Here is a 22,207-nt window from a genome sequence, read left to right on the forward strand (position 1 = left end):
TTAATCAGTCTTCAAGAAATGAAGGCTTGAAGAACTTCAACAAGTAAACATTTTCTTGGAACAACTAATGAACAAGTGACCAACTAAGCACAGGTTTTTAAAAGAGATCATTAAGATCATAGAGGAACCCACTCCACAGGGAATAACATTCAAACAAGTATTTCACTCCAGCCTTCATTGCGCAGCTGGAGTTCCTCACTTCTCATTAGTTGAAATATCCTCCTAATCACTTTTATTTCTCCCGCTTCTTCCTCTCTGCAACACACACATGCAGAACTATAAACCAAATTCCTTAGGCTATTTCAACGCAGTCTTTTAAATGCAAACAACTATACATGCTAATGGCTCTCATCTCATACCAAGCCTAGAATATGTTAATTAAACTTTATCACTTTCAATCACATTTTTAATTCCCCTTGAAATTGGGACTTATCTTTGCATGGAAATTTTTTATGCTGAATTCCAGACCAGATCCAACATGTTTCTTCCATATATTGTAAGCACTGGAAAATTCATCCATCAGATTTGAAAAGAGTGCATTATAACTTTCTTTACAGGCAAAGCTTGCAGAATAAATATTTTAATTTGGATGTGCTATTATATCCATATACAGAAAACCAGTACTGAAATTTTCTGTTAAGAGACTTGATCTTAAGTTATTGCTCAGTATGGAAGATATATTAGTGATAAATACTGATTAATACCTCTGAAGAATAAATCCATAAAATTTTACTCATCTCCATGTCATGATTTTATGAGTCTTTGGTTGGAATCTACAAGCTTTGCCATTAACCTGCAAGTACAGGCAGTTGGATAGCTACTAAAAATTTCCTCTCAAATATCCATTTAATCTACTTTTTACTGCAAGGGAGTTCTGGCAACAATTTGAAATAAAACTTCAGATGGAATTGTCATTATTGAAAGGAAATGAAATATTTCTTTTTGCAACGATCGTAAAATAAGCAGAATCTTGAGCACTGCTAAAACTGCATTTGTTCTGTGTCATTTTTTAAGACATTGGTAAGTTTTAATTTATTTTCTGAACACAGGAAGTAGAAGAATGGTAGAACAGTAGAAGCAGTGCCAGCTCAAGACCAGTTTGGAATTAAAGAGACTATTGAAACAATGTTGTGCAATTTAGTTTAGAATGTTGTACTTCAGCAACACAGCAGTATATGTCATAAGCATGTTTTCATTTCTATTAGTCTTGGACCTAGGCTGTCTCACTCATTGGCAAAGAAATGTCAAACTGAGATAACTGCTTTAAATACATTCAAATTAAAGGAATTAATGGTGCATTCTTGACTATTTTGAATCTTACGTATTTACTGCTATTGACCCTGTTACATCTATGGGATTTACTCAACACTTTCAGCCATTAGAAGAGTTTCTTTCAGGGATTTAAGCAAAACTTGTATTAACTTTCACTCTTACACATCTGCAGTACTGCAACTTAAAAAGAGAACAGTACTACATGTAGTAAGATGCAAAAGCCTGTTATCATCAAGCACAGCAATACATACTTGTAAATGTATTAGGAATGTAGAGCAGAATTATAAGAGAGTGTTTACTGTTTAAAAGCAGCATAAAAAATTTCCTAAGCTGGTCTGGTATTTGAGAGAGCAGATTAATTTTGACAATTGTGCAGTTATTCTAATTAATGTCCAACGCAGCAAACAATATACCAAAAGTATAATGGAATGTATTTGAGGCTTTCTAGATAAAAACACATTTTCAAGTATTACTGGGTACAGCTGATGGCATTTCTTGGATGCCAGATGTTTCAATTCTTGAAGAAATATGCTGTTTTTCATCAAGAGCTGAAAGAAAATCTGGACTTAAAATAAGAAGTGACTTCAAAGCCACAATATTTGCACAGCAGGTGTTGGGCAGCTCAAGACAACACTGATGTGAGATCAAGCAAGATGGGAGCAGTTCTGGAGATCAGCTGTGAAATGAGGTGTTACATAAACACTGAAGCTGGAGTGTAATAATGTAGGTTCAATTCTGGTACCTCATGCTAGGCAGAATTCTTCTCACTGGCTTTTTTTTTTTTCTTCTTTAAGTATCTATTATTGAAAGAAAATCACAACTAACAGAATAAAACTAAAGTCAGCATATGCTAGAAGAGGTCTTTCTGTAGACTGTTATTTACTCATTGTACATTTTTTCATCTTTGACTACACAGAAATGGCTGAGTTGAAAGGGGAAAAAAAGAAAGAAAGAAAAAAAATCCTAGCATCAAGTTGTCTTCAAAGCAATGTGTGAATGATCTAAGCACTTTCCACAGCCAATGGAAGTGATGGCAAGGGATGGAAAAGCTAATGGAATTATATGGTAGTTACCCATCATGCTCCCTCTGGTTCCCATGGAGGGATGAGATGTGAATTTCAGGCCTGATTCCTGAGTAGCTAAGATCAAAGATGAAAACAATGTTGAGACAATGAGTGAGATCGGTCTTTAGACAGAGTGATCTTTGGCCCGTTATTAGCAGGTCTGAAAGGCTTATGTTTTAGATTTTTTGTGCATACACAGTAACTTACACCGTTCTTTGATCTTTGTCTTATGTTGTTGTTGTGTTGGTGGTTTTGTTGTTGTTGTGTTTGTTGTTTTTTTTTTTTTGGGGGGGGTGTTTATTTTGTTTTGTGGGGGTTTTTTTGTTGTTTTTTTTTCCCAGGTTTTATATAACATCTACTTTTGAGGCATTTACTTCAAGGCCAGGTGACAGCAAATTGCTTCTCCCCTACACATTAGTTTCGATGTTCTAAACAAGACTTCTAAATAGGAGGCTGCAAATGCCTAAGGTTACTTTCATACTGAATTGCTTCACATTAGAAATTAAGCATAAGGGGATGAATCAGGGCTTAATTCAAAGTAAAACCATTATGCAATGTGGGATACACATTAAATCCAGCTAGCCTGCATTTTAAAAAGTCGTGTGGGAACAGTTCACTGCATAACAAAAGTATGTGGTAGCTACCTCAACCAGTGTCACAAAACCAGTGAAATGAAGTATGCTAGATGCTGAAAAGAAAAATGTTAAATGAACACTCACAGTGCAAACAATATTAAACACATGAAGCTATATAAAAATTTCAGCTTTAGAAGGAAAGCAACCATTCCATTCACAGACAGACAGGAAACTGTCAGAATCATGAATATTAAGCTAACCACACTATGTATGTGTTGTGTAAGACATAAACTGTTGAGAGACTTTAGAATTTATCCTAAAATCTGAAATAAGGCTGAAAAGTAAGCTTTCACAAGCAGAAGCCAGTAAAAGAAAAGACATTGGTGCTTGTAAGAGAAGGTATCATATTAGACATTAAGAAAACATCATAACCATTTACCCAGTTTCACTTTACTTGAGTCAAATAAAACAGGTTGCAAATTTGAGCAGTTACTGTAAAAACACCAAACCTAAATCATGTTCAAATTACACCTGTCAAATAACCCTTTATCACAAGTTCTGTAATCATAATTGGGAAACAAAAGATTTTAGAGAAATTATTCTGTAAAACCAGAGTATTATTAGTGACCAAAGTACTGCTATTTATTTATTTAGAATAACTATGCACAGGTGGCTGCTGGTAGTTGTACTGATTTCAGGGAATCTATTGATATGGCATTTTTGTCAAATCAGGACAGGCTAAATATTGATGTAAAAAAGCAATTATAGTATGAATAAACTAATGTTCAATCAAAGTACAAATAAACAATAACCATCTGAGTCACACCCATCATTTAAACTTTAAGAAAAATTATAATCTGTGTGTAATAAGAAATGACAAAAAAACCCCAAAATCCAAACTGTAATGCTCCACTATTTCGTGTTGTTATAATTCTAAAAGCCTACTATTCCAATTTTGTTATCCCAAATGCAGCAATGCACCACCTTTTCCCTGTAATAGTATTAACTCTGAGGTAAAGAAATATCAATTAACAATACAATTAAAAATAGGGACATTTCTTCTGAGAATTCCTAACACTAATAGAATTAAGTTTTCAAGAAATCTCATTACCAGTTTTTGTTGGGATTTCTGGAATAGCAAACAGTGTGTATCTTGAAGAAATAGTCTGTGTTTCATCAGAAGCTGAAAAGAGAATCCATGTTTTAAAATCTGAAGTGCCATCAAAGCTGCTAAAATACCACCGTACCTAGCTGGCAGAAGCTGCTCTGTAAAAGGAAACAATTTTACAAATAAAAATCGAGGCCATATATGGCCAGAGAGGCAGCTATAGGATCAATGACAGAAGAAAACCAAGCCAATTTCTCCTATGATATGGATACAAAATTATTCTTATCAGAGTGGTATTCATAGACCCATTACATTTCCAAGACACAGAATTTGTATCCTTTTGAAGAGCTTAGGTAAAGAAAATTTCTAATAAGAACGAAACATACATAAAACTGCTTAAAGTAATACACAAGCATGTTTCTCTGTTACTTAGTCTGAGCAGAATGCTTTCTAATTGCTAGTAAAAAGAAATAGCTGACATGAAAGTATTGCACAAGAAAACAAGAGACACATTTTGTTTACAGATAATGACTTCTGGTCTTACTGCAGTCCAGGCCAGTGATGAGAAAGTGAAAAATATAATGCAAATATGTGTTGTTTACCTATTGCTATACATCTGGCTAACAGGTAAGAAAGATGTTGTTCAAAGCTGGTCTCTGGGAAGCTAACAAAACAGCTAACAAAACAGCAAAATTATTGAGATACTGAGGCAGACAGTCTTCACACAGGTGGTATCAAATAACTTTCCTGAACATAGTCAACAAACTCATATTTTGCCCAGGGACTGAATTTTCCCTGCAACTGCCTCAAAGGATTATTGAGGAAGACCATTCCTGGGTGGAAAATGGATTAAAAACAACATGGTGTTTTTATGACAATATTTTAATGAAAACACAAATGCAAAAACACTACCAAAAACAGATTATACCAGATCACTAAAAATCACAATTTTTGTTAGAAAAATCGTGTAGCTGGCATGAAAGAAACATGGTCTATTTATGTGGAGAGTGGTATATGAAAAACTGAAGAGCAGGTACTCTTGATATTAAAAACCACTCATGAGTGGTTAAAGTCAAAGGACAAGAAACAAGCAATCTAAGTAGCCTGATTCTTTACATCAAGAGTGATGTTCTGAGAGAACATGCCACAGAGAGCAGTAAGGTCACCTTCGACTTGCTGCTACAAGTTTTCCATCTAATGAAGATAGTTTGATTTGACTGAAATTACCTTGAATAAATTAAGACTTCTCAACTTTACAAGGAAACAAAAATATTGCATTCACGCAGAGGCAGGTTAACTGTCAGTACCACCCATGGAATATTAACACAGCTGCATTGTGTTTGTGCTCAGGGTGAACTCTGCAACAGATAAAAGCTAAGACTTTTCTAAATTTATCTGTGATAAGAAAATAAAAAGGACACTGACCAAAATTTAACAAATAAGACTCACGGAAACAGGAATAGTAAGTTTTATAATTATTAACCTTACGATACTGAACACCACTTGTAAATATATACAGAGGAGAGGGAGAAGCAGCTTCAGCTTATTTTTTGTTCAGAAGCCAGCTTTGTATATGCTTGCTTTGTTGTCTCAGTATAGCATACTGCAGAATCAAGACAATTGATTTTGAAGTTGGTCCCCAGAAACAGAAATCATGTTTGATATTAAGATGTAATAAAATATCAATTATTTAAATCACCCTAGCATCAACAGAAGCACAGATGAGAACCTCATAGCAACTCTGGGTTTTTATGATCAGTTTCTGAGAAAAATCTCATGCTCAAATACAAATGCACATATTCTGCCTAAAAACCATGTTCTCCGCAAATACACAGGGAGAAAGAACAAATTACTAGCAGGAATAACTATAAAAATAATTTTTAAGACCAAAATGCTGTACTACAGCAGTCTTTTGAATAGTAGACAAAATGGATGAAAACATGAAACCAGTTTTCAGCTAACAAATCTCTTTAAAATGTGTCTGCTAACTAAAGACAAAACATTCCCTCCCCAAAGAATATTTATTAGTACTGACAAACCAAAATTCTTCAAAGCTCAATAATTTTCTCTCATCTGCTAAATTCTGCCCCATATTCTCCCCCACAGCCCTTCCGTAATATGATACTACCCTGAAATAGCCAGATCACACTTGAGGCTTCATTGGAAATGATAACAAATAACATGAAAGACAACACTAAAAAGCCAGGGCAAATAACAAAAATTGGAATAGTACTACTTAAATGCCAAGAAAGATCAAGTATTGGAAATTTTAAAAATGCCGTTTACCAGTCTTGTGCTCTGACATTTTTGGAGACGTAGATGTTCGGGGAGTGGAAGTAACATGGAGAAAGTCATATGAGGCTGAAAAAAAAGTTGTGGCTTATTATTTAAAAGATACCTGAATGGCATCATCTGCAACCATGGGCTCAGTGGTTTAATGTTTGAATAATAAAGAATTTAAGAAACATAGAAATATATTGTTCTAAATAAGCAAAAATTTTAAAGGAAGAATCGTATAGAATCAGAAAAATATGATGCAAAAAATTAAATGGAAAGTGACAAACAGTATGGAAAAAACCCCATGAGGTTAGTAGGAATGTAAGACTGAAAAAGTGCAAGAACAGTTGGCACAGGGAGGAAAAGAGAAAGTGAATTTACAAGATGATGATACTGAAACAAACAAAATTTTTAAAAGTGGCAAAAAAATAGAAGAATGCAAGAAGTAATCCAGACAACATCATGAGAGAGCAAAAGAGAAAGCCTTAGCCCAGTCATATTTATATGTTTTGTCATAACTACAAGTATCTGGCTATCCACTGTAAAAACAAGACAGCTAAGAAAAGCCCTTTAAATGATACAAGTCAAGAAATATAACTTCCCTGGAAAAGACTTTGAAGTGTGTGGCATATCTCAGCTGATAGGAAAGCAAGTTTGCTACAGACAAAAGGCCTATAATGAGATAGCAAGACACTTAATATTGTTCCTTACACTTTCAACCTTGAACTTCAGGTCTGTAAGCTTACCAGCCTGCTTACATAATGCTGCTGTTACTTCTTGAGACAAAAAATACTGCCAGGACACAAGACTGGTCTTAGACAACTGCTGTTGTGAAGGAAGCTATCATCATGGACAATTCCATCCATTGCCATCAAGAATTTTTCCCTGACACTAGACACTTTTAAGACTCAGATTGACAAAGTGCTGGGCCATCACATCCAATCTGTATCCCTACTGAAAAAGGTTGGACCAGATGATCCTTGAGGTCCCTTCCAAACCGGCATTCTATGATTCTAAGGTAAGTGCCATGTTCAATGTCTCAAGTAAATACAGCTTTTCACATACGGCATTTGTGTATGGACATTGAATCTCTACACTTATGCTTCACCCCAGTGGAGGCCCAGGGGAAGCAGCAGTTCAGCTAAAAGCAAACCAGTATCCCTCGGGACAATTCCCACCTCGCATTGCTACCGGAGCTGCAAGAAACATCGTTACCAGAAAAGGTCGGGAGCACCACCAGGCACCAAAGGCTGCTGGTGTTTTCAACCTGGAAGGAGCATGCTGTGATTCACCAAAGCTGAAAAGAAGCCTCAATCTTAAAACCCTAACATGACCTCAGAAGCAGCAGTAGAGCAGAGCATTCCATTTCCAGGTGATGGCAATGTAAAGGTGTGGGCAGATGAGAACCAGCCGCTTTGAAAGTCAGTGCTGAAGCAACCAGAAGTTGCACTCTTGGACCAGGACACCCTGTGCAGCTGAGCTGCAGTGATCTCCTCTGGTGCCAGGCTAGATGGAATTTGCCCCTTAAGAACACTGTCACACTCAAACGTGTCAGAGACAGGAAGACCAACTAGCAAAGCACCAGCGAGCAGGGGAATGGAGCTGAAGGCAAGGTGCAGACGTTCTCTAGGCAAGCTCTCACACAGTCCCTGCAGAAAATGCCCATCAGCAATGGAAAAAGCATGGAATCAAACAACACACTGGCAGAACAAGTGTAGCAAGTGCTTTGGCAAGCCAAGCTGCATCAAGAAGTCTTCATACTCTCCATGGATGACGACAAGGATGCCAGCTGCTTTGGGGTGGGCAGTGTGATGGTGAGTGAGAGAGAAAGGGGAAAATGAAAAGAGAAGGTTTTTTGGTAGTTACCCATCACAGTTTGCTGGGTTGCCAGCGAGGAAGGAGTGGTGGACTTCAGCCTTGGTCTTCGAGTAGCTAAGATCAAACACAAAAACCACCTTCAGGTCCTCAGACAGACTCTTGTTGCATGGGTGGTAAAGGGAGCCCGTGGGAACAGAGTCAGCCTAGAAGTGGAACCCCAGGAAAGGCAGCAGAGAGCCTACAAATGCAGCCATTGCTAATCAGGAGGCATAAGGGACCAACTGCAGTTTGGATACACTTTTCAGAACATCGAAACATCTGACCAGGCCCATGGCTGCAGAGAAAAGTGTGGCCAAAGTAATGAAGATAGGAAGGGAATCACTGGCTATTTACCCATCACAGTCCTTGTGGTTTCTGGTGAAGCAATTCTGGTGGATTCCAGGTCTGGTCTCTGCCTTGCTACAATCAGACATGGAAACGATCTTGAGATATCCCCACAGTTTTGCCACAGCAGTACAAGCAGCACCAGCTCACAGCACCCCAAATGTCCATGTTTAAGCAAACCATGCCTTTTCTGGCATTGTCTTTTGGCTTCCTGATCAAATCAGCAGGCAACCTTTTTGCCACCTTTGCAAGTAACACAAATGAAACTCAGTAGCTAAATGGCTCTCCGTCAGCAGAAAAACGGCTAAATGATTTAGGCACCAAAAGCAGTCCTTACTTTTTTTTTGAAAGTTGCCAACAGTCATAGCAGAGGGAACATGGAAGCCAAGAGACCCATCTTTGGATTCAGATTTGAAGATCTGATGTCACTTTTTCTTTGAATCTCCCAAGCCTTCATTCCATTAGGACATAAATTAGAGTTCCTGGCAGTATTAAACCATAGTGACTCTGTAGAGAAATTCCTGGAAACAAATGACCAAAGGCAATTTTTCTGCAGAGTTGTAGGACATCTTTCCACCCTTATACTTGTGCAGTCAATCATCTGATGATGATGAAGTAACTTCATTGAGGTGACTTCCTCATGTTCTCTTTCCCCTAATTTTGCACAGAAAAAGATACACAACCTAACATATAAACATGGGTAAAATCTAGTCAATGTGCACTGATTTGTACTGTGTATGTTTGCTACACTGTGGGCTTGACAGTGGGAGGCAAGGGTGTTGTTGACAGCTATCAAACATGCACAAATAGGAAGAAGCTGCTGGTGTTAGGGAAACGGTGCCTAGTGGTTTCTCTGGGATTATTTGATACTCCCAGCCTTTGGAAATCAGAGCTCTTCAGATTCCTTGTATGTGAACCTTTTGTAGCAACAATCAATGACTCACTAACCAAATCAGTAACGTATTTTTCTGTGGTTAAAAATTCATGGCATATTCGTAAGAACAGCAGCTGAAGGTTTTCTCCACCTGTGGAGGAGCTTTTGTTTTCAGTGTAAAAGGGGCCCAAATTTGACATGTTAGCATCTTTAAAAGAATTCTAAATAACAGGCCTCCATATATGTACAACACTTAATGAAAAAATGTATGACAACCCCACTAGCTAATAATTTACAAATTAGCATTCTAATGTTTAACTCCAAATTTCTCAAACATTGCACCAGGTACAACTGGTCTCTCTCTCTCCAGTTACACTTTTATACAGAGCAAACAGAATAAATCCCCCATTTAGCAAAGCATTGTTGTCTTTTGAGAGACTGCCCAAATGTCAGGAGGGTTTCAATGAAGAGAAGAATCATTACCAGCTGAGATTGGTGGCATTTCTTGCATGCCAGATGTTGTGGATCTTGAAGGAAGAGGCTTCCTTTCACCTATATCTGAAAAGATAATCTCGTGTTAAAAAGCTTAATTGCCCCACAGCTACCATGGGTAGCACAGGACTCAGCAGACAAATGTTGGATTGTTAAAATGGAAGCACAAGGAAGCTTGCTTGCAAATCAGCAAGGCACTAATGTGTCTCATGAACTGTTAGGCTGGTGTGAAAATTGATGTGGAAACCACATGACCTAATTATTCATACTAATGAAAATTCCCATTACAATTTAAGAAGATTAGCACTTTCAGAATTGCATGTAATAAGAAAACGTCTTTAGATCCAGAAAGGCCAGTGGACCAGCCAATATAAAGCTGGTCAAAACAACCTTTTCACAGAAACATTACACAGAAGTGTAATGAAGTGCTTAATTCTCTCTCACAGTTAAGTCCTCTCAGCACAGGAAAAAACAAACAAATAAACAAACAAAAACCCCAGCAACTGAGAAAGCTAAGTCCACAGCTGGCAATCTCAAAAATGACAAAACCAAACCTAAGTAACTAAAGAAACTCCACCTCTATACCTTCCCGATCCTCCATCTATGAAGATGAATGATGAGTGCAGATGAGGCTCTAGTTAATGGCAGCAATAACCAGTATGAATTACTGGAACAGTGACAACTAAAACAACGCATAGCTTCCCCAAGTAGCAGCAAGAATAGAAATGAAAAGGAAATCTTTGCAACTAAACAAAGTCAACTTAGACTTTACCCAGTGCTGTTTCTAACAACTGAGGTTCTGTAGTAATTACAGGCATGGATATTTCCAACTCAGTAATATCTCTGGCTGCAGGAGGGGAAAAAAAAAAAGTAAATAAACCTGAGAAATAACTTCATGTAAATAAAGAAGAAGGAAAATCTGAGGTAGAGAATTTTTACCTTCCACTACTCTGCAGAGTATTTTCTTAATCAACATTTACTTATTTACAAAATTGACTTTCTTTTTTCAAAGTATTTTAAATACTCTTGCTAAGTACTTAGGTAAAGATGTTATTCTAGTTTTATCATGTGTGCAATTGTTCACACAGAGTTTGAAAAACTATATACAGTTTTACATGCACTTGCCTTAAACAGCACCTGAAAAAAACCCCAACAGCTCTACAGTTTATACCACAACTTTCCATGAAGCTAAGTATTCTTCAGAAAATTTAGGAAAATTGTGATTTCATGAGATTAAAGTCTCTCAGTCAGTTAGCTTAATGCAATTTCTCAATTTTGGCCAATTTTTCCAGTCAGATATGGACCCAAGCATCCCATATAACAGAAAGAACTAAGTTAATTTCAAATAACTTCCTGGGTGTAGAATGCTTTATAGAACAGTGCTGCAAAACCGAGTTCATGAAAACTACTGGGACGTCAGGAACCAGTTGGTTAAACACAAAAGAACTTAATGAACTACAGCTGCATTGCTCAGAGTAAAGTTTTTGTGCAATGAACTGCTTTCCTTTCCCCTCCACCTCCTCCTACCCTTTCCCCATAGCCATCACCTCTTATGCACATACTTGTTCATGTTTAAACAATTAACTCAAATGAACAAAAGAACTCAGGCAGACTCACATATCAAAGGCTACAGGAAAAACAACAATCTATCTCCAAAGCTGTAACCCAAAGTGTAGCCTTGTTTGAAAGGTCTGGCCCAAGCTGTGTTTACTTTCTTATTTTAAGACAATATATAGGAAAAAGCACAGCAAAGTGCATATGGACACTGAAAGATGAAGAGAAAGAAAAAATTCTGGTTACTAAAAAGTATCATATCTTACTTGACTGTAAGAGTCTTAAGACTTGCAAAATGTAAATATTTTCTTGACACACCCATTTGATTGATACTGCATTATTCAGGCTTTATAAGCTAGTTAAGCCTGTAATGTGCCTGATCCCAGGAACTAGGATGCTGTTACAGGACTTGAAAAACTATCACACAGGAGCAACATCCAGTGCAAGAAGTATGGAACAACTGTCTGAAATCAACAATGTGGAAGCAACAGTAAACTCTTCAGCACCAACCAACCATGCTTCTGAAATAATAGTACTGTAATTTACCAGTGTCTGGTATTTCTGAAGCTGTAAAAGTGTGGGGAGTAGAAGTATCATGAAGAAAGTCATGTGAAGCTGGAAAATAAAAACAAAAATCATCCTGTACTGTTTTGAAGTGACAAGAACCACCACACAACAGCATCATATTCTTTTATGAGCTGAAAAAAACTTCTAGGTAATATTTAATATGTTATGTTCTGCAGAAAAGTAGACTCCAAAATGTACACTAACCAATTAAGCATGACCTGAAAACAATTTCCAAAAAAAAAAAAAGCATTAATGCACAGACACATAATGCAACTACTGTCCAAATTACGAGCAGAATTGCACAAAAAGAAGTGGATTTGTAGAGTTAAAAGGGAAAAATACAAGGCTGCTCAAAAAAAGAGATTAAATTAAGAATAAATAATAGCAAATGGGACTACATGTAACTTTTGTCTAGAATTCCAAGGATCAAGAAGGAGGATATCCTGGTATTGAAACTGGAGAAGGAATATGGATCATAGAGCAAGAACTGTACCACATGACACATATAAAGCATCTTTTGTCAGATGTGAATGGCTGACCATTGCAACCAATCTCCCCTTTAGTGTTGGATTTCCTCCAAAAAGTAGTTTCTTCCAAAAACATATGCATCAGACATTACACTATTGGCATGCTAATGAAGTGAAATCTTTCCAACTGGCCATTTCCATCTTACTATATTTTTTTCTTCTTTCAGATAACTGTCAGTGGCCTTGGGTATATAACTAGCTCATAAATAAATCTATAAAACAAGAGAAACACATCATAGAAATTTTCTAAGCATAAATTATTGATATCTGAATCTTCAAAGACATGTTTTTGTGGTTCCAGTTTTTAAATCTGGGCACTTAGAAATATGTCTATGTTTATACAGAAGATCTAAAAGAAGAGCTAAACTTTCAAAAGGTGTTGGAATTTCTGCCTTTTCCATTCATTTCTTAAGACTCTAAGTATTTCAGCAAATCAGGATATTCCACTTACGAAACTAAGGTGTGGGCAGGCCTATTTAAATTTAATATTTACTGTAAATCCAATTTGATTTTAAAGCTAAGAATTACATGCTGCAGCCAAATGTGGAAAAACCTTCAAACTACTAGTTCAGTACTTCATATAGTATGTCATAAAGAAACCTGCTTTTTGATACTTCACTTTCATACCTGCAGTTATTCTTCATTTATGTCAAACTGAACAAACTATTTAATGAGAGGCACTATGTCTTCTCTGAAAATTCCTAACTGTCAAGAGGAATAATCTTATGAGAAATCATTACCAGATCTGGTTGGTTGTACTTCTGTGGTACCAGATGTTTTGGATCCTGAAGAAACAGGCTGTATTTCCTCAAAAGCTGAAAAAAGAATCTGAGCTTAAAATGCTGAGAGACCTCTGATTTAATGGATTAGCACTAAATAGTTTAGCGAAGGTCGTGCAATTCCAGATGATGCTAGCGCAAAGCTAAGCAAGATGGCAGATGGCCTGAAAGTGAGATGTGAGACAACTGTGTCATGACAACAGGAAATGATGGCTTGCAATACAGTCTTCTGGCCTTGAAATTTGAGTTCCACATGGCCCAAAGAATTCTTATCGGCAAGGAGTTTTATCTTTAATTTTCTGCGATAAGAGTAGCAGCAATAGAAAATGAAATAAGCTGGTGATGTGATATGACAACACTGTCTCTAAGCAGTTTTAAGACAGTAACAAATATGTTTTTCAGCTGGTTACACAAACATGAGAATGGTGAACAAGCAGACCTCTGTGAGCGTTAGTAGTCAAGATTCTAAAGCAGATCTTAAAATTACCATTTGTAGATCAACATGATGCTAAGATAATGGGAAAAAAAAGAATGGAAATTATCTGCTGATTTACCCATCTCCATCTCTCTGGTTTCTGCAGAAGGTAGAGTAATGGATTTCAAGGCTGGACTCTGAGTAGCTAAGAGCAAACATGAAAAAATTATAATACCAAGACAGACATTCTACTTGCAAGTGGTGCAAAATCTACTTTTAACTGTAACTATAAAGGTTTTTGTTTGGTTTGATCTTTCTATTAATTTTTACCCCATTCAAACTTTGGCATACATTATCTAATCAAGCTGAACCCACATTACTTGAAAATTGTTTTTTTTTCTTCACAGCAAAGCAGCTACAATCCAAACACTATATATTTGATCTTCACAGCACTCACAGGCCTGTATAAATTACTTACTATTACATTACATATAAGTATTTTAAAAGGAGGTGTAATGGAAAAAGAGAAAAAAAGAGCAGCACAATGAACTCAGTGAAGTAATAATGAAAGAATTGGGCATTCTTACCTAAAAGCCCTCAAAAGTACGAATTTGCATCATGTGTAGGTTTTGCATTACTGTCCTGCTTCTAAGAAACAGATCCTATTCAACTGTGTATATAAGCCAGTAAAGTACCATTTTTTCTAGTAAACTTAGCTGCACCTGTCTCTTATGACTGTTTAGGTTATAATATATTTGAAATACAAAATCTTCATCTGTATTTTTAACTGGTCTTTATCAAGGTAAGGTTTTTGGAAAAGTAGTTATACCAGAATTTTAAAATTAAACTTCTCTGAATGCTTGAGATTAAGAAAAACAATAAAAACTACGTGTAGGTTTCATTTGTAATATCGGCAATATGAATCTAAGCCAAAAAGTGAATGGGTTTTTATTTCATACATTGGGTCTGCTTTCCCATGTAGTTTCAATCCATTACATTGCCAAATATGATCCCAAGTTACTATCCTGATATAGTTAGACGCAGCAGTTGGACCAGATGATTGTTGTAGGTCACTTTGAACTGGAACGATTCTATTCTATTCTATTCTATTCTATTCTATTCTATTCTATTCTATTCTATTCTATTCTATTCTATTCTAAATTTATAGAGAAGAAAATACTACTAACAAAAGCCATATGATTTGCAGCTTTTGGCGAAAGCTTCCGTTGATCCATTTACATACAGTAAAGATTATGAGAGATCTCCCAAAGGCATCAGAATGTTGAAGGCATGTGAACAAAGCTTTCTTTTGAGAAAGGTCTGAGTTCAAAATATACCGACCACACTCAAAGTTTATAAAACAAAGGAGAATTCTCCCTCCGGTATAATAGAGATAGAAAAATAAAGAAAAAACATCTTGAGGGGAATTAGGGCAGAATACAGGTCACACACATTTAATCTTCAGAAATAAAATTCTGCTTTCTTGGCTGATTTTTTGACAGCAGGTGATCAAGACATGCAGAAGCACAGAGCAGAAATATCTCCTCCATACAACCTCCCCCTTGCTCTCACAGAACATCCTTGACTTCAGCTTCACCTTCATGGGGAGCACAGATGCTCCAGCTGACCCAACAGCTGGGCCCAGCCTCACATAATTAAATCCCACTTTTGATAAGTGGAACTATTTGGTAGGAATGGAGGATATCAGAACAAAACCAGAATAAACACTTGAATGTAACAAGTATTTGGCCTCAACTGTTTTTATTCTTTTACCTTTACCACTGAGACAAAGATAGGATTAGGTTGTTATTCTCCTGTAGAGAGCAAAAATGCTTTCAATTCCCAGTACTTTTCATGTTTTCAACTACATTTATAGCAAATAACTTCTTAAATCACCAATTATCTTTCTCTCTCTTCAGTGATGCCTCTAACTGGATTTAACCAAACTTCTTTCACTACAGTGGAAACAAGTATATAGCCTCAAACATATCTGGCAAACAGCTCTCAAAAACCTTAGCAAATTAAGAACAAATTGTGAAGATTGTTTTCATGTTCTTCAGAATTTTATTGAAACATTCATTTCAAAAAGTAACACGTGTTCTAGGAAATTATTTTAAAATTTGGCAGACTGCATTCAGCAAAAGTGTGCCATCTAAATAAGCCGGCATTATCATATGCTAACTTTTTGACTAATGCTTAGTGAAATCCATACTGATTGAAGGTCACTTCTGTTCACTAGTGTAACAGCAGTTTGCATAAATAGCAGCTATAAGTGATTGCTTCAGCAGAATGAGATATTTATGACTAACACAACTGGAAATACAGGCCTGCTATGAATGCAGAAGTCTTGGGAAGGGGAAATGCAGGATACGGCGTAGAGGAGTACAGGCAGGGGGGGATGAGAGATGGGGACTAGGCTTGGCACTGGAGACCTCATGCCCTAATCAGCTCAGAGACAGTCATAGACGCTTCACACCTGGAGCTCCAAAAAATTTACTTCAGGGTTAAAAACAAGAACACAGAAATAGTATCTAACATACACAAATGGCACCATTTATGGTAAATTTAGATGTAAGATGTGTCTCAGCAGAAGAAAGAAGGCAAGAAAGAAGAGAGGAAGAAGAAATTATCAATATGAACATCATATTCCTGCCAGCTTAAGACTTCAGATACCCATAACATGCTCAAACATCCCTACTGATAACCAAGACAAGCACCAAATCATCAACCTTAGGATGCAGAGATGTGGTGGAAAGGTGAGTAAAACATCAGAAAAAGAGGTAGAAACTAAGATGTTTGTGTGCTACTATTTTAATTATGTTACTACTATTATTGAGGGTTTTTCTGCTTGTAAGTACTCTACCTTCATTAATATTCTTTGTTTTATTGTAAGAGTTAAATCTAGACTAATGATGACCCTTGAATTAGACAGATTGTTAAGATTTTCATTACACTGCCAATAAATTCTTAGCTTCGTATGTGTATATGCATATTTATGTAAATATGTATGTCTACATATATCCATATATATACATATAAATGATTGTCTAGATAGATTTTTTTAAAATATGTTCCCTCTTTGTCCATAGGTTTTTGACCCTAACATTTTGACACTAACACAGATAAAACTATTTTAAAAATGTGAACAGTGCCATCTTTCTCAAATATCAGGCCTTTCCAAAGTGTTCTGAATTTCATCACCAAACAACTAATGAATCCAGAAATGAGAAACATGAATATTTAAACCACAACAACACTACAAACACTACTGTACTCCAACTATGAAATACAGTCAATCTCAGAAGCTTATAGGGTACTTCCATGAAAATTAAAACACTACACTTCGGTAAGTATAACTTGCCATAATCATTCTATAGATAAAAGTTAGCTCATATATCCTTACAAATTTTTGACCTTTTTTTTTTTTTAAATGAAGAATTAATGTGGAGCAAAATTTCACAGCAATAAAGCAAAACCACACTTAATTCAATTTGCAAATTTTATGAAGAAAAATCTAATGGCTACCATATTTTATATACAGAATGATATTATCACAGCTGAAGCACTAAAACCTATAAGCCACTGAAACAACAAAAGAATTAATATTTTTTCACTGAAGTTTACTCAGATTTACAAAGAAAGTAATTACCAAGTTGTGTCAATGGAGTTTTTGGAGCACCAGAGATTCTGGATCCCGAAGGAAGAAGCTGTATTTCATTAGAAGCTATGATAAAAGAAATAATCAAGGCTTTACTTGATTAAGAATCTTACAGAGACACCGTACGGATCCATATTTTGGCTTACAAACCACCCGCTCTTGAAATCAATTATACTTAATAAAAAAGAAAAAAGTAGTACCAGCCTAGAAAAAAACCACATTATTTTGTCACTTAAAAAGGTGTGTGGAATAGGAATATTGATTAAATCACCCTATAGATCCATCAATCCCCAGGATTCAATAATGAACATCTACCCATTATTATAACATCCCAGTTGGAAATTAAGCAGTGACTCACCTTGACTAAATTTCATATTTGACTCTTTAAAAGCATGAAAAAAAAGAAAAAGAAAAAAAAAAGCAAGCAAGCAAAGTTGATTATGCTTTTAAAAAACTAGTTAAAAGTTAGAATTAAAATTAGATTGACTGATGGTTTAGTGTCAGTAAACTCTGGAAATCTGCTTGCACCTGCAAATGAAAAAGAGAGTATGGCATTAACATGAATTAATAGGGTTATGCAAGAATTTGTTTATTGTGAAGCAGTAGCAGTCCTCTTCATGGGAAGATCTCTATTTCAGTCTTGCAAATGCTGATGATCTTTTCCATTATCATACGTTATCATGTATGCATGCCACCTGTGCTTTAGAAAAATCTAATCAAAGCTTAAACACCACTACTCCCCTGCCCCTCCACCCTTACCCCAACAAAATGATTACATTTGTGTTCATAATTTTGTGTGGGTTTGGGAAATTAAAATACAGGCAACAAAACCAAGACTAAAGAATGCAAAATTCTGAATGCAAGAAGTAAGTAGATGTTTCTCCAAATCACAAAATTAACAATACTCCTACCTAGATAAGAACTCTCTCATTCTGAGACATCTCCATGACAAAACCAGTAGAGCTCTTTTATTCCTCCAGGAAGAGTACAATTATATCATGACACATGCAATGTAAAATTTTCCTTTTGCATCACTGTTCACGTTACCTAAATGAACGTGTCATCAGAAGAAAATTAAGGAGTTAATTATTTCAATTCTATTGCTGAGTTTAATTTTACTGAGGGGAATCTTATGTGATGGCAATCATGCAGGTCACATGGACAGAAAACACTATTTTGAAAAATAAAATTGAATCACCCAGACAAATCTGTTAGCAGTAATAATTTCTGTAACAGTCACAGTTCAGCCAGAGGTAGATGCATCCTGCTTTACATTTCATGTGTGAGTCACTGGAAACACAAATGGAACCAGAAATTTTAAATTAGAAATTCTTTTGGAGCCAATAAGAGGGGAATGCAGCAAGTAGTAGAAAACTTCTGTTGGAGGTGAAAAAAGCATTTAATGTACAAAGAAGGTAAAAAGCAGCAAAATTAGTTACCCAGTATGTTTTGACTTTGCATCAAATCAGGTTTAGGCGTGGATTTAAATTCCTCAGGTCCATGTTTTTTCTCAGCCTGAGCTAGAAGAAAGAAGTTTTACTTAATTTAGAATACTTCTGAGCTGCTTTTCTTACTGCAATTTTATGCTCCTGATTAGAATAATTTCTGTAGCAGCTCGACTCCATCACAATTAATATTTTGTTTTCATATGTGAAGTCTATATGATGTTTGGGATGTATTTTGTTGCAGTTTTACATAAACAGAGCAAAATAAAAGTAACAAAGAGCAAAGGTAATATGAGAATCTCGTACTGTACTTCTGCTACAACTCCCAAATTCACTATGATATACATTAGAAACAAGATCCATTACATCACACAGTGTATTTACAAATATTTTCCCAGCTATTCTGAATTTAAAAAATCCTTCTAATATACAAATTATCAGGAAAAAAATAAAGATTCACCTATAACACCTTAGATTTTTCATTTTTCTAGTAATAATAAAATAAGCTTTTGAGTTTCATTCATTCGTCTAATTCTACATCTTCAGAGTAAAGCACGGGCAGTTTATTAAACAGCCTTTAAATGTCCTTAAACTGAATTGCTGACCAAACTCTCCCAGCTGTTTCACGTAACATTTAATTCTTACGCTATGTAAGTCAAGATCACTTCTTTCCTCTCCATCTTGCTTGAAGTCCCAATAGCATTTACTAAGTCATTCAGTACACACAACAGGTAATCTCAGGTTATAAAATGACATATCTTATTGATAGAGAACACAGGAGGGTAAGATCTCAGCCTTAAAGCATTAATTCTTTCCTCAGAGCAAATTGCACAGTATTTAGCACATGTTGGTATTTAGGGAACTTTAATATTGATCAACATCAATATAGCACTAAGTTTTAGTATTCATTCAGTTTAATAAAACACAACATTCTTTTTGAGATACAATAGAAATGAGCTACTTTTTGTTTGTTTGTTCATTGTTGTTTTTTTCCCAGCATGCTCTCCATGCTTTTTCCACAATCAACTGAGCATGCTTCAAGCGAGAGCTGATCATGTAGGTTTCTAGGTTTTAAGCTAAATTAGAGAAAAAGAGAGAAATGCCTCTGATTTTTCCAGGGCATCAGACAAACCAGGTGATCCAATGATAGCTGCAAAGTAAATTATTAACACATCCAAGCAAGGTGGGTTATTTTACCGTCACAACATGGAATACAGTAAGAATGCATTTATTCAACATTTCTTAAACAATTTTTCCTCTAAGTTCTCCTGAGTTCCTTTTTTTTTAAAAAAAAAAAAAAATCAATTTTCCCATGTCCTACACAAATATGTTGGTATGTCCAATTGTTAGTTAACTCCAATTTCCAATTGAAATGAAAAAAAAAGGCTCACATTTAGTTTCAAATGAAAGAAAAAAATGTAGTGGTAGTTTGAGGTATATTAGACAGCATTTTAAAGATTGAAGGAAAAAAAAAGTAATTATGAGTTTGTGCTGTTTTATTAAGAATAAATTAGTCCTAAGAGGAAAATACTGTAACAAGACTGACAAAAACAAAGCATGAAAGAACTTAGAAACAGAATTTGGCAAATACATTTATCTACTGAGTGGAAAATAAAATCCTTCAAACATTTTCTGAGAAAAAAAATCATGTATTGTGTAATCTAAAAGATGGCTGTCAATCTTTACACAATTTTGCTGCATTATTTCCTCCTACATCTCTTTTATTCCTTGCATATTCTTTGGGAAGGTTTTTATTTAATTATTTGTTTTTTCATTTTAATGAGCAATAATGTGCTACACCATTTCAGCCAGCCAGGAAATATTTATAGATGGAATAGAATAATTCCAACAAGATTGCATAATATGATTCAACTAAACCAAAGAAAACCTTTGCTGCATTATTTCCTCTAAGTCTTTTTTCATTTTAAAGTCTTGCCACCATTCAAGCCTCATTTCTCTCTTTCAGCAAAGAAATTGGCAGAAGCCAACTAGTGTCTCTCAGGAGAGAATTAAGACTTCAGTCTTAGTTACAGGAGAAAAGCCAGGCTAGAGAAAATGGAGATACTTATTTAAACAAAACCAAAATGTGGGTGATAAAATGGGTGGAAAGTCACTCTTCCTCACTTGACTCCGAACATCTTAGTTCTCTCCAGTCTCCTTGACCTCAGATTGCAAATGTTAAAATATAGGCCTATACTTGCCATACAACTAGATAAAGCAGCCTGACTTTGTTACTCTAACTTGTTTCCCAAGCAAAGGGAGGCAGTAAATCTTGTGAATTTTAAAATTTCGCTTCATGTTTTTTAATAGTTTAAAAAACTAACATCTGAGTATGCCTTTTTAAATAAGTGGTATATTTTCAGCCCCAAGTAGATGATAAAAAGCTTCAGTCTTCCATCTGCTCAAGTTAATATACACTTCACAGATACATAACCTTGAGTCTAGGATAATTTTATATTGCTTTTCCATGCATGTGAACAGCTCTTATTTAATTTAATAGGACCAGTAAGTCCATAGAGAGTGTGGTCAAGATTAACATGTTCTTAACTGAACTTAAATGGAGCATCGTGCTGTCGCAGAATCATAGAATGGATGGTTAAGGTTGGAAGGGACCTTAAAGACCATCAGGTTCCAACCTCCCTGCTATGAGCAGGGACACCTCACACTAGACTAGGCTGCAAAAGGCTGTATCTAACCTGGCCTTGAACACCCCCAGGGCTAGGGTAGGGGGTTTGGGAGTATCAACAACCTCCCTGGGCAACATATTGCCTGTATCTCCCTGGGCATCCTCAACACCTCTGAAATAGAGGTTACTCTGATTGGTCTGTCTCAATCTCATGCAAGCATTTTGCATCAGGCAGGCTCTTATCCCTGGTTCGCTTCTTCATGTATTTCATGAAAGTCAGAAGTTCAAGGTGCATGAGAAGAAAACGCTTGTTTTGCCATTTTTCACAATTTCAAATTATCCAGCACATCACGAAGATACATTTTCAATTCTAAGAGTTTTTATTAAACCTAACAACTCTAGCATCTAAAACTTTCCTCCTGAATTAGATTCAGGTTATTATCCACATCAACCACTCACAGCTACTAATTCAGCTACATGGTCCTCCTGTTTCCCAGTAGCCGTATTGCATTTAACTGGAGATGAAACAACACAAAGACGGTTTTAATTTCAGTTTATATATTTGGCGAAGATACTCCACAGCATTTCTAAAAAAAAGAATAGTAATTACCTGGGAGGGACTGTGGGGAGATTTCTTGAACTTCTGATGTTTTTGATTCAGCAGGCCATGCTCCAGTTTCATTCTTAGCTAAAGGGACAAAGACATTGGAGGGTAATTGCCAAGTCGCATCTGCTGTGTTCTACCATGGATTTACTTCTGTCCCACTTCACT

The 22,207-nt window shown here is 35.9% G+C and overlaps 1 protein-coding gene across 18 annotated transcripts in view; it reads right to left on the reverse strand.

The window, feature by feature from the left end:
• Positions 1-22,207, reverse strand: part of ABI3BP (ABI family member 3 binding protein) — a 152,404-nt gene that overhangs the window by 76,125 nt on the left and 54,072 nt on the right. For 11 of the 18 annotated variants that reach the window (XM_051622084.1, XM_051622059.1, XM_051622117.1 and 8 more), the window contains exons 10-21: positions 22,046-22,123; positions 18,804-18,884; positions 17,356-17,430; positions 13,846-13,911; positions 13,253-13,327; positions 11,965-12,033; positions 10,637-10,711; positions 9,856-9,930; positions 8,508-8,573; positions 8,163-8,228; positions 6,306-6,380; positions 4,023-4,094 (exon numbers count right to left, since the gene is read on the reverse strand). In XM_051622084.1, coding sequence (XP_051478044.1) covers positions 4,023-4,094; positions 6,306-6,380; positions 8,163-8,228; positions 8,508-8,573; positions 9,856-9,930; positions 10,637-10,711; positions 11,965-12,033; positions 13,253-13,327; positions 13,846-13,911; positions 17,356-17,430; positions 18,804-18,884; positions 22,046-22,123 — 873 coding nt within the window. The remainder of the gene's footprint in view (positions 1-4,022; positions 4,095-6,305; positions 6,381-8,162; positions 8,229-8,507; positions 8,574-9,855; positions 9,931-10,636; positions 10,712-11,964; positions 12,034-13,252; positions 13,328-13,845; positions 13,912-17,355; positions 17,431-18,803; positions 18,885-22,045; positions 22,124-22,207) is intronic. The other 7 variants (XM_051622138.1, XM_051622100.1, XM_051622076.1 and 4 more) reach the window with 6 other exon arrangements.

The sequence above is a fragment of the Apus apus genome, chromosome 1 (genome assembly GCF_020740795.1).
Source record: "Apus apus isolate bApuApu2 chromosome 1, bApuApu2.pri.cur, whole genome shotgun sequence".
Classification (NCBI taxonomy): domain Eukaryota; kingdom Metazoa; phylum Chordata; class Aves; order Apodiformes; family Apodidae; genus Apus; species Apus apus.